The sequence below is a fragment of the Psittacula echo genome, assembly GCF_963264785.1.
Source record: "Psittacula echo genome assembly, chromosome: 22".
In the NCBI taxonomy this organism is placed as follows: Eukaryota; Metazoa; Chordata; class Aves; order Psittaciformes; family Psittacidae; genus Psittacula; species Psittacula echo.
The window spans coordinates 763,752-777,056 of record NC_137758.1 but is presented as its reverse complement, the minus strand read 5'-3'; the positions used below and the strand labels follow the sequence as shown (position 1 = coordinate 777,056).

General features: G+C 47.6%; 1 protein-coding gene across 1 annotated transcript in view; it reads right to left on the bottom strand.

Moving 5' to 3' along the window:
• Positions 1-13,305, bottom strand: part of IGFN1 (immunoglobulin like and fibronectin type III domain containing 1) — a gene marked incomplete at both ends in the record, with an annotated part of 52,801 nt that overhangs the window by 12,733 nt on the left and 26,763 nt on the right. The window contains 11 exons of the mRNA XM_080632898.1: positions 377-465; positions 852-1,154; positions 1,637-1,765; positions 2,561-2,734; positions 3,656-3,955; positions 4,467-4,763; positions 5,272-5,413; positions 6,077-6,201; positions 7,421-7,993; positions 8,291-10,990; positions 11,072-12,610. Coding sequence (XP_080489024.1) covers positions 377-465; positions 852-1,154; positions 1,637-1,765; positions 2,561-2,734; positions 3,656-3,955; positions 4,467-4,763; positions 5,272-5,413; positions 6,077-6,201; positions 7,421-7,993; positions 8,291-10,990; positions 11,072-12,610 — 6,371 coding nt within the window. The remainder of the gene's footprint in view (positions 1-376; positions 466-851; positions 1,155-1,636; positions 1,766-2,560; positions 2,735-3,655; positions 3,956-4,466; positions 4,764-5,271; positions 5,414-6,076; positions 6,202-7,420; positions 7,994-8,290; positions 10,991-11,071; positions 12,611-13,305) is intronic.

Here is a 13,305-nt window from a genome sequence, read left to right as displayed (position 1 = left end):
TAAGAAGCTGTGGCTAGAAATGCTACCCCAAGGTCTTCTGAGGGAGTCAGAGGGAAAGAACTGATTTTTAAACTAAGTATGACAGATGAGTACCAGATGATGCTAATATTGAGATGGTTGGATGGCCAACACTGTGCCACCTGCAGAGGTTAAAGAGTGACCCTAATCTCTTATAGCACTAATGCTAAGAGTGACAGCTGAATTCTTGCTCATGTTTTCCACATGCAGAGAGTACACACAGCACATGCAGCTTAAAGAATCTGCCCAGTGTCTAGTAAATAAAATACCATGCCAAGAAAGCTCAGTTTTCCTGTCTGCTATTGACTACAACATAAAAACAGGTGGGGAATTCTTACTAACAAGTTTGAATACTTACTTCAAAGGGAATATTCACTCGGATGGTATTTCCTGCTTTTATAACCAGGAAGCTTTTCACTGTGTCATCTATTAGTAACCTTGGAGGAACTGGAAAAGACAGTGATCACAATGAAAAGTTGTACATTACTACAGAGTCTCCAGCTGACAGTCACACACCTGTGTTTGATATATTCCTAATGCCTTCCCCAAGAGCTGGTTGGAAAGAAAAGAGGAGAAAAGGCAGTTTTGGAGGGGTTTTTGTCATAATGAGTCTTTAACAGGAGCTGAACACCGTGCATTGCACATTTATTATCAGTTATATCTTCATTTCCTGAAGATGTAACTGAATAAGACCATACTGTAGAGAAGCAACATGGTACTTGTCCTTCTGCTACGGTCTGGAACTTAAAAGAAGCTTGTCAGTGACCTACGGACCTTGCCTGCATGCTGTTGCCTGTAGAATGACCTTGTTCTGAAAGCCCACTTTGACTTACCTATGGGGGGAGCAGGTCCAAGGAGAGCTTCAAGCTCTGCGGCTTCTCCTGGGCCACTGTCATTGAGGGCTCTTACACGCAGGAAGTATATCTCCTTGGCTTGGAGGCCTTTGACTGTGTAAGTGGTCGTCTCTATGGGAAGAGCATTGCATTTGGTCCAGTTGAGGTTGTTAGAAGACCGTACTTCCACTTCATAGCCCTTCACATCACTCCCATCATTTGTTTCAGGTCTCTTCCATGTCAAGGTGATACTAGAGCTGTCACTGCTGCTCACTTTAAGGTCCTGGACTTGACCTAGAGATTCTGAAAAGAGAAATTTTATTTAAGCTATTTTTCTAGGAATTCTGTCCTCTTTTTTCCAGTCACTTTCTGAGATTCCCCAACATTACAGAATCACAGAATCATTAGGGTTGGAAGAGACCTCTGGAGATCATCTAGTCCAACTCCCCTGCCAAGGCAAGACCACTTAAAGCAGGTTACATACTTGAAGTGCACTGGATATCAACGCTGAAACAGTCTGCAACCCATCCTGAAAATACTTCTCCACACTGTACATCTCCCCCATACATAGAGTCTGCCACATCTTCACTAAGACATCACACAGAAAATCCTGCCATTCCTCATGCGGATAATGGATTCTATCCATTGCCATGAAACATTCCCAATTATTTGATCTTCACATACTTTTACCAAGCACTTGAAGCCATCCTCTCTCCACTAACGTCACCAATCTACATTCGGATGTACCAATTCCAAGCCAGAAGGACTGGGGGCAGTGCACTTACTTGTGGAATCCCGTGCAAAGACAGGCTTTGATGGCTCACTGGCATCTCCTGTGCCTGCAGCATTGACAGCTGCCACACGAAACTCATACTGCAGACCTTTCTTGAGATTGGTCATCTCCAGCTTCTTGTCTGCAGAATGAAAAGGAGCGTGTTGGCTCAGATGTATGCCATCAGGAGTCACGGAGAAATGCTGTCACCGATTCCCCTGCCCTTCCCTATCCAAGTGCATGTGGGTACTCCTGGAACGTGTTCATTGTATTCCCTTTCAAATCAAACAGCCCTTGAGAGCTATTAAGTTTGAAAAAAGGATAAATACTGCTTTTCCTCATGGGATAATCCTAAACTTTTCTATACCAGATAAGAAGTCCTAGCTTTTGCCTGATAATGCTAGCTACAGCCAAAACACATCACTTGCATTTATATATTCTTTGCATTTATATATTGTATTTACATAGTCCTTGCATTTATAAATTCCCATCTGCTAAGTTCCTAGTGCAAGGACTAAGGACAGTAGTTCTGCACAGGGAATGAAGACTTTAGCTCCAGAAACTGAAGACATCAGTTTATTTATAGAGGATGCAGCAGTGAGCTTGTCTGCACTCCTCTCCAGCCATATGCTGGAGATCATAATCCTCCTAATCCCAGGCATTCAGCTGTATATAAACCCAAGAGCTGGCTTTGCTATGTCACAGCTGTGAAACCTTAGTTGTGAGAAGTTGTGGGAAAACCTGTACACTATGAAAGAGAAGGTGGTAAAACTTCATACAGGAGTAACGTGGTTGCGATGGGAACAGGCAGCAGCTCAAGAATTAGAGGGGAAACACTGGTATGAGAAGGTGTAAGATCCTCAGCAGCTCCAGAACCCAGCTGACCTTTTTGCCTTCTCAAGGTCCTCCAGTCTGCTCCCGGATTTAAGCAACCCACCTGCTATGGGCACGCTGTTGACTGGCAGCCAGGTCATGGTACCCTTCTTGCGCTTCTGAACGAGATACCCCACAATTCGGGAGCTGCCGCTTTTCTGAGGTGCTTTCCAGGATATTGTGATGGTGTCTCTGCTGGCACTGACAATCTCAGGGGGATCTGGGGCACCAGGAGTAGCTAGAAAGAGGTCAAGGTTTCATTATCAGCAGGTATATTTTCATTGCAAGATGATAAAATGCTCTATGGCATTTCTCATTCCCATTTCCCCAAGGTATTCGTGCAGATGTGTTTTGAAAGCCTGGCTGAGACCTGAGGTTGTGGATCCTATCCCCCACACAAAGAGAATTCAGCATGGACCTGTGTTCTTCAATTTTGTTTTCATTAACGACCTGAGGCCATCACAAGTGACAGTTCCACTGTCAGCCTACAGAGTGAGGAATACCATTCTTACATGGTAAGATAAAGACAGCATCATTCTTGCTTTTAATGGTAAAAATCAAAAACAGAATAGATTTTCTTAGCCCTCTGCTAAAGCATTCAAAATGCAGGTCTTCTCGTGATCATGAGGAGAATGTAGAAAGATGAAAATTAGGAACAGAGCATTGCTTTCTCTCTAGTACTACATTCATGCTCATGGCAAAACTGCTTTAGTATTGAAACTCATTGAAGGACAAAGAATAGAATTAGTTGTTTGGAAATCAGGGGAATGAAGTCATCATGCTGAAAACTGCTGCACAAAAGGAAGACATTCCTTGGCCTATGGAGTTAAGAAAAGGCTTCACATGTTCCCTTTGTAGTCACCCTGGGGAAAATGTTCTTGGGTCTTCATGCAATGTTGCATTTCCCCTGTGAAACTCACTTCCCAGTTCAGAATGGAGCAGAACTGAGAACCTAACGCCACCCCACTCAACATCACCAAAGCCTACAGATAACTTCTAGCCTTGATGTGCAATCTCCACAGGGTGGAGGCTTCAGAGCTTCAGTTCAAGTCCAGGTCTGTAGCAACATCTGAAATGCAGTGAGATTCCCTTGATGTCATCTTTGACAACGAATTCCCCAGATGGCTGTTCAACACCGTTATGGAAAGTTCTTCCTTACCCTTACTGACAGCCTTCACTTCCTCCGATTCCAGTGCATCACTGGTGCCCTCGGCATTCACAGCTCTCACCCTGAAGTAGTAGCTCATGTCTTGTTCCACTTTGTTGGTAGTGAAGGTAGTGCAGCTCCTGGGGGTTTCTCCCAAAGTCACCCACTCGTCCTTGCCCACCTGCTGTCTCTCAATGATGTAGCTTTGCACTGGTTTGCCCCCATCATCCTTTGGGGGCTTCCACTGAATGGTGATGTCGTTTGCAGAGCTCTCCACAATTTTGATGGGTCCTGCAGGTGGTTGGGGCTTGTCTGAAAAGATGAACACGGAGAGTCAATGAGCTGCCTCCTGCTCAGCAGCTGGGTGGAAGCCAGGCCCTTCTTCCATGGTCTTATTACTCTCATAAGCACTGCACCAATTCAGCCTGCTTATAAAGGAACTGCACCATTTCTGGTCTTCCAAAAGAGCTCAGACATTTATGGAGCTTAGGCTGAATATATTTTTATATTTTATATATTTTTCAGATATTTTTAGGCTGAATTTGGCCTTGATCATCTGTTTCAGATTTGCCTCTTGCACATAGTCCCATCTTCCACATCTGCCCAGCATTCAAAACCCAGCTGCTGAGGCCATGCAAAACCAAACTAGATCTGTGCCACCTTGTACTAAGAAACACATCAGCAGTCTTTGCTTGTACTCTGGTTTGATGGGAAATTCATCTTGGAATACCTGCTAGCTCTAAATAAGATTGTTACCAGTGTTAATGGGTTTCCTGCCTCAGCTCTACAATGAAAACCACAGTGGATGTTAGGGGGCTCTTACCAAACACCACAAGTTTTAAGTTGATCTCCAGGACCCCACTGTCGTTCTTCAGCCTGACTTTGTAATCCCCAGCGTCCTTTCTCTCGCTGCTGGAGATGGACAGCTTGGTAAAGGTGTCTGTTTTATCAACACGGATCCTTGTGTCATCTGCTAGCTCCATCTTGTCCTTCAGCCAAGCTGCTCTGATTGGCAGCCGGCCCTCAAAAGGGATCTTGATGGTTACATTCTGCCCTGCCTTGGCCACAGTAGGAACACTCGTTAAGTTTTTGAGGAGCACTTTGTCAACCTGTGGAGGATCTAAGCAGGTGATACAAGGTCATTAAAATCTGCAATTCAAAGAGGATAAGGCTTACCTTGGAGGGAAGGGCTTCCCTCTTAGTGTTGCCAATAATGCTTAGAAGCTCACAACATTTGGACCTTCACGTTTAGTTGCATGCTCAGTGCTTCGCATACATTCATGTGCTTTGCTAGGGGATAATTATCATAAGGTATATTTGGCATCACACCATCCTTTTCGTGGGAGCAAATCTCTCATAGGAAACAGACTGAACACATGAATGAAGAAGCTCGCCGGATAAAGCTTTATGTGCATCCAAAAATCTCTGAGCTAATAGAAGCTATTCAGGAAAGCTCCCTACTTAAATCTGTAAAGACAAAAGGCACTAACCTGATCAAAAACCATCTCCCATTTACCTGGTTATTTTTTACAATAAAGTTCTCAATAACCAGCAATAGGTCTCTGAGAAGACGTGTTCTGTTTAAAGCGCATCGAGGCCAGCATGCTGCATTGGTACTGTAGACTCACCTTCAACAAAAATTGAAGCTTCAGTTTTTATATCTCCACTTTCAAACCTGTATTTCCCAGCATGAATATCTTCCACTTTGTCAATAATGAGTTTGTGGACTAGGCCTTCCTTTTTAAAACAGACTCCCTCCATGCTGGTTAGCTACGAGGTGAAGCACAGAAAGCAAAACGCAAGAAATTGAGATGTAACTGAAAAGGCTTAGGAATGACACATGTTTAATTACAGTAATATTCTGAGGTTACTCATCTGTTAACATTGCACAAGCATCATCAACATATTCCCCACAAAGACTTGATTTAAAGTCCATTAAAAGACATTAAAAGGACATGGAACTGTTGGAACAAGTCCAGAGGAGGCCACAAGGATGATCAGGGACTGGAGCACCTCCTGTATGGAGATAGGCTGAGAAAGTTGGGGCTGTTCAGCCTAGAGAAGAGAAGCTGCGTGGAGACCTCACAGCAGCTTCCAGTGTCTGAAGGGGAGCTATAGGGATGCTGTTCACCAAAGAAAAGAATTGCATGACAAGGAAGTTCCCCACACCATCTGCACCCATGAAAATGAACGGCAAACACAAAGCCTCCTATGGTCAGCAAGAATGAAAATGGTTTGTAGCAGTAAAAGGGAGAAATCTTACTGGATTTCTATCAAGAATTTTATTATCAACAGGCTCCTGCAGAACCTTTCCAGGGCCATGTTCAGACTAGAGTAAGATTGGCAGAGGGAAGGACACTTTGACACACCACCTAAGAGACAGCGCCAGAGAACAGAGCTCATTGAAGAATACAGCACTTAGAAGACACCTACCTTCAATCCATCTTTAAACCAGGTTCCTGTCACTCCATCTTTACTGACAGTGCAAGACAGCTCAGCTGGTTCCCCTTTCAGGACTCTGACATTCAGTAGCTGTTTGTTGACGTGACAGCGTGGTACTGAACATTCAGAAAGGAAGATGTTGAAAAGATGCTAACTCTGCGTTAACACTGACAAAGAAATGTATAGGTGAAAATGCATGTGCACATGAGGAGAACAGAGCTTTTTGGACTATATATACTGTAGTCATGACATGCTCGTGCACCATGAGCCTGTGGGCCAGCTGGCATGAACGCATCGCACTGAAGGGACATGCCAACTGGCTGGCATACAATATAGCCCCAACATCAACCTCACGGGGAATGGATTCGTCACAGATCACATCATCTATCTACAGATTTGCTGTTTTAAGTCTCTGCTTATTTTCCTGGCTCCCTCTATGGAAGCCATTGGGAAAACTGGGCTACTGCAGGATATTCTTTTCTCTGCATTGAGCAGATATAGGACTGCCCAACCACTTTCCCCTAAACAGCCCCAAATGTCACTATCTCTACCCCCTCTTTCCCTTCCCCTGTTCTCCATTAACACCCTCATCCCCTCTCTTATAAACACCCCACCTCCTTTCCTATTAACTCCAATTCCATTGGGTTTCTTCCTTATTTATATGTATGTCCCATCCCTGGAAACGTTCAAGACCAGGTTGGACGGGGCTTTGAGCAACCTGTCGAGTGGAAGGTGTTTTCACATTATCATCTTGCCAGTGTAGCCATTGGTCTTAGTCAAATGGCTGCATACACTCGACTCTCACTTTACTATATGCAACACCTTATTACTTCTAATGTTACAAGAGAAAAGAGCACTTTAAATCAGGCCCGATGAGTCTATTGATCCATTATATGCAGGCACAGATTTGTTCCCAGAACTTGGAAGAAAAGATACCTGCACTAGATCATAGGACAAATAAAGTGATACAGTAAGTTTTAAATTGGAACAATATCAAAGAATCATGGGCATATTCCTTGAAACCCTATGGGAACTAATATGTCTGTGAACTCAAGTCTGCTCCATGTGGATCTGAATCACGTAGTTGGTTGAACAGATGGTACCTGATTTAGATAATTTAAACAAAGAGAATTCAGACTTTTAAAGAGCTGAGCAAATTGCGTAAGGTCCAACAGCAAATCAGTGGTAGAATTAGGAACAGATCATAGTATAACCGAATTGTGACATACAGTTACAGCTGTCTAAAGCATAAGATCCCATTTCTCTCCTGGATTAGGGATGTGAGGATCAACATGCAAAGGCCAGGAGGACAGAAGTCACGGATCAAACACGTACCTTTCAGATCATCAAGGCAATAATGTCGTCTTTTTTCCACACTTTCTGTATTCTTCAAGAAATCATTTGTTTTAATATCAAGGCTGGGTTCTTCTTTCCGCTGGTTTATTGAAGGAGGTCCACCATAATGAGCTGACATCTGACCATAATCCAATGAACCTTGACCAAACCTACCTGAACTCATCCCACCAACAAATCTGTTAAAGGATCTACTCCCTGCCCCTCCGAAGGCAGATTTTGTGCCATGAAGGGACCGTAACTGTCCTAGATCTCTGCCCTCACCCCTGGCAGCTCCTTGACCTGAAAGTGAACCTCTTTCATCAGATGAATCTTTGCTCCCTGATCTGAAATCACTGGCAGTGCCCTTTCCAGTTTCACGTCCAGTAGAAGGCTTGCCAGGACGTGAATCCAGCCCATAATCACCCTCTCGTCCGTCAGCACCTGCCACACCTTCTTTACCACCTACAGAACGTAACCCCTTCCCATCACCTCTCAAACTCCCAATACCATCCACACCAGGCCTGGCTCCAGCTGACACACTGTCCTTGCCATAGGGAGACCCAGTATCCCTTACTGCAGATCCACCAATACCAGCACGTTCTGAGGAAAAGACATTTCCTGCTCCACCTGCATATCCTGCAGCTTTGTTAGGCACAGAATCCCTGCCATGGTGAGACCCCATTACTTCTGCACCTCCCACAGGAAAATGACCAGATCCTGCCACACCCCCAGGTGGGACACCAGCCTTTCCGTAGGGAGATCCAACTCCCCCTGCACCAGCTACACCAGCACCACCAAATCCAGCTCCAGCTGGGAGACCATCCTTTCCATATGGAGACCCAACTCCTCCTGCACCAGCTACACCAGCACCACCAAATCCAGCTCCAGCTGGGAGACCATCCTTTCCATATGGAGATCCAACTCCCCCTGCACCAGCTACACCAGCACCACCAAATCCAGCTCCAGCTGGGAGACCATCCTTTCCATATGGAGATCCAACACCCCCTACACTAGCTACACCACCACCACCAAATCCAGCTCCAGCTGGGAGACCATCCTTTCCATATGGAGACCCAACTCCTCCTGCACCAGCTACACCAGCACCACCTATGCCTCCAACTGGGAGACCATCCTTTCCATATGGAGACCCAACTCCCCCTGCACCAGCTACACCAGCACCACCAAATCCAGCTCCAGCTGGGAGACCATCCTTTCCATATGGAGATCCAACTCCCCCTACACCACCTACACCACCACCACCAAATCCAGCTCCAGCTGGGAGACCATCCTTTCCATATGGAGACCCAACTCCTCCTGTACCAGCTACACCAGCACCACCTATGCCTCCAACTGGGAGACCATCCTTTCCATATGGAGATCCAACTCCCCCTGCACCAGGTACACCAGCACCAAGGCCAGCTCCAACTGGGAGACCATCCTTTACATTTGGAAATCCAAATCCTTCTGCACCAGCTACACCAGCACCAGCTATGGCAGCTCCAGCTGGGAGACCATCCTTTCCATATGGAGACCCAACTCCCACTGCACCAGCTACACCAGCACCACCAAATCCAGCTCTAACTGGGAGACCATCCTTTCCACATGGAGAGCCAACTCCCCCTGCACCAGCTACGCCAGCACCACCTATGCCTCCAACTGGGAGACCATCCTTTCCATATGGAGATCCAACTCCCCCTACACCACCTACACCAGGTCCACCAAGGCTAGCTCCAGCTGGGAGACCATCCTTTCCATATGAAGACCCAACTCCTCCTGCACCAGCTACAGCAGCACCACCAAGGCCAGCTCCACCAAGGCCAGCTCCAACCAGGAGACCATCCTTTCCATATGGAGATCCAACTCCCCCTGCACCAGCTACAACAGCACCACCAATGCCAGCCCCTGCTGGGAGACCATCCTTTCCATATGGAGATCCAGCTCCTCCTGCACCAGCTACACCAACACTACCAAATCCAGCTCCAGCTGGGAGACCATCCTTTCCATATGGAGATCCAACTCCTCCTGCACCAGCTACACCAGCACCAGCTATGGCAGCTCCAACTGGGAGACCATCCTCTCCATATGGAGATCCAACTCCCCCTGCACCAGCTACACCAACACCACCAAATCCAGCTCCAACTGGGAGACCATCCTTTCCATATGGAGATCCAACTCCTCCTGCACCAGCTACGCCAGCTCCACCAAATCCAGCTCCAACTGGGAGACCATCCTTTCCATATGGAGATCCAACTCCCCCTGCACCAGCTACGCCAGCACCACCAAATCCAGCTCCAACTGGGAGACCATCCTTTCCACATGGAGACCCAACTCCTCCTGCACCAGCTACACCAGCACCACCAAATCCAGCACCAGCTATGCCAGCACCACCAATGCCAGCCCCTGCTGGGAGACCATCCTTTCCATATGGAGATCCAGCTCCTCCTGCACCAGCTACGCCGGCACCACTTACGCCAGCTCCAACTGGGAGACCATCCTTTCCATATGGAGATCCAACTCCTCCTGCACCAGCTACACCAGCACCACCAAATCCAGCTCCAACTGGGAGACCATCCTTTCCATATGGAGATCCAACTCCCCCTGCACCAGCTACGCCAGCACCACCAAATCCAGCTCCAACTGGGAGACCATCCTTTCCACATGGAGACCCAACTCCTCCTGCACCAGCTACACCAGCACCACCAAATCCAGCTCCAACTGGGAGACCATCCTTTCCATATGGAGATCCAACTCCCCCTGCACCAGCTACACCAGCACCACCAATGCCAGCCCTTGCTGGGAGACCATCCTTTCCATCTGGAGACCCAACTCCCCCTGCACCAGCTACACCAGCACCACCAAATCCAGCACCAGCTATGCCAGCACCACCAATGCCAGCCCCTGCTGGGAGACCATCCTTTCCATATGGAGATCCAACTCCCACTGCACCAGCTACACCAGCACCACCAAATCCAGCACCAGCTACGCCAGCACCACCAATGCCAGCCCCTGCAGGGAGACCATCCTTTCCATACGGAGATCCAACTCCCCCTGCACCAGCTACACCAGCACCACCAAATCCAGCACCAGCTACATCAGCACCACCAAATCCAGCTCCAGCTGGGAGACCATCCTTTCCATATGGAGATCCAACTCCCCCTGCACCAGGTACACCAGCAGCTCCAAGGCCAGCTCCAACTGGGAGACCATCCTTTTCATATGGAGACCCAGCTCCCCCTGCACCAGCTACACCAGCACCAGCTACACCAGCACCACCAATGCCAGCCCCTGCTGAGAGACCATCCTTTCCATATGGAGACCCAGCTCCCCCTGCACCAGCTACACCAGCACCACTTACGCCAGCTCCAACTGGGAGACCATCCTTTCCATATGGAGATCCAACTCCTCCTGCACCAGCTACGCCAGCACCACCAAATCCAGCTCCAACTGGGAGACCATCTTTTCCATATGGAGACCCAACTCCTCCTGCACCAGCTACACCAGCACCACCAAATCCAGCTCCAACTGGGAGACCATCCTTTCCATATGGAGATCCAACTCCTCCTGCACCAGCTACACCAGCACCAAGGCCAGCTCCAACTGGGAGACCATCCTTTACATTTGGAAATCCAAATCCTTCTGCACCAGCTACACCAGCACCAGCTATGGCAGCTCCAGCTGGGAGACCATCCTTTCCATATGGAGACCCAACTCCCCCTGTACCAGCTACACCAACACTACCAAATCCAGCTCCAACTGGGAGACCATCCTTTCCATATGGAGATCCAACTCCTCCTGCACCAGCTACACCAGCACCACCAAATCCAGCTCCAACTGGGAGACCATCCTTTCCATATGGAGATCCAACTCCTCCTGCACCAGCTACACCACCACCACCAAATCCAGCTCCAGCTGGGAGACCATCTTTTCCATATGGAGACCCAACTCCTCCTGCACCAGCTACACCAGCACCACCAAATCCAGCACCAGCTGGAAGACCATCCTTTCCATATGGAAATCCAAATCCTTCTGCACCAGCTATGCCAGCTCCAACTGGGAGACCATCCTTTCCATATGGAGATCCAACTCCTCCTGCACCAGCTACACCAGCACCACCAAGGCCAGCTCCAACTGGGAGACCATCCTTTCCATATGGAGATCCAACTCCTCCTGCACCAGCTACACCAGCACCTTGTCTAAGTGACCAACCATGTGGACCATACAAAGCCTCCATTTCCCCTATAGAACTGCCACCTGCACCAGATATATCCCCATCTCCAGCTGGAGGGCCACCTGGGCCATACAGCAAGCCAGACCTTCCTGTCTGACCTAAGTGACCTCTAGCATGGAGTGCCAGGCCATCCTCACCATATAGGATACCTATTTGTCCTTCTGTGTTTATACTTGCTCCATCCCTATCAAGCACAGTTGGCAGACCATCCTTGCCATAGGGGGACCTAACTCCTCCTGCAGTCTCAGTGCCTGCAGCATTCTTTCTAGCTCCAGTTCGTGGACTAGTCCTTCTGAAGAAGCCATCCTTACCATCTCCCATTCCGGCTGAATCGTGATCAAGTCCATCTACCTGAGAACTTCCACCGGTAGCACCTGATCTGCCAACACCCCCAAAGCCAGCTCTGTAACTAGTATCACCTAATTTACCATCCTTGTCATGCTGAATGCCCACACCTTCTCCATCAGCCATGTCAACGTTAACACTACCGAGGATACCACCACCTCTGCCAGCCACAGAATTCCATTCACCTACTGCTCCTGATTCATCACCAGTATCTGCTGTGCCTGCCATAGAATCCTTGCCTTGGAAAGGCCTTAATCCACTTTTGCCTCCAAAGCCTTTTAATCCAAAGATACTCCCACCACTTGTCATGCTGTCTCCATCTAGATCTGCTTCAGAAAACTCCCCACTCCCCATACTTTCATTTCTGTTGGCTCTGCGTAGCCCATCCTTTCCGAAAAATCTATGGCTTCCATCAGCATCAACGGAGTGGCCTTGGCTTCCTCCTTGACCGTTTCTGTACCAGCCATCTTTTTCCTCGCCAGTGTCCATAAGATGGTCTCCATCACCAACAGATTCTCTCTGTCGAAGTTTCTTTGCCCAGTCTCTCTTTGGCACTGTTTCTTCCAGCCACTCAGAGCTTTCTTCTCCTTCACCTGGTCTTCCCTTTCCTTTGGCATCTGTATTGAAGATGCATGGTTTGATTGGAGGAGATAGAATTTACAGGAAAAGAGAGGGGGGGAAAGAAAAAGAGGACAATGAACAGGTCATGCACTGCATCAATAACCAACGAGAATGTGGTAGCGTTTGTTATAGTTCCATTCTGGGACATAATAAATGCATTTCAATTCAGTTCAAGTCCTGATTCTCTTCATTGTCACATTCACACCTAATTTGCCACTTCTCAGTTGAAGACACAATCACTTTAAGTAGAAACACGCTTGTTAAAGAAAACCAAGCAAACAAAAAGAGGATTAAACCAAGGCACATTTCCAGCCCAACAGGTCTACTTTAGAGGGGCTTAGATTGTAGCTGGGATGATGAGTTCCCTTCTGCCTTCTCCCTTCAGCCCTGGAGGAGTTACAGACTAGCCCACAGATCAGTTCCCACTTTAGGAAAGACTTTTTAGGAAGCAGAATCTCAAAAGCAACCAAAGCAACCACCTTTCAGAAGCAAAAAATACACTGAGTGTTTCCCATCTTCCTTTGAGCTTCTTCTAACCTGTTAACCTCTAGTATGGAAAGAAATTACTACCTGACAAGTTAGTATTGACTAGTGTTGATAGTATAGAATTGGTAGTACCTAAGGCTGCTTTATCCCCTGCATGCTGTGCTGTGTTCACACAGCGACAGCCTCAGCAAAAGCATATGTTGAG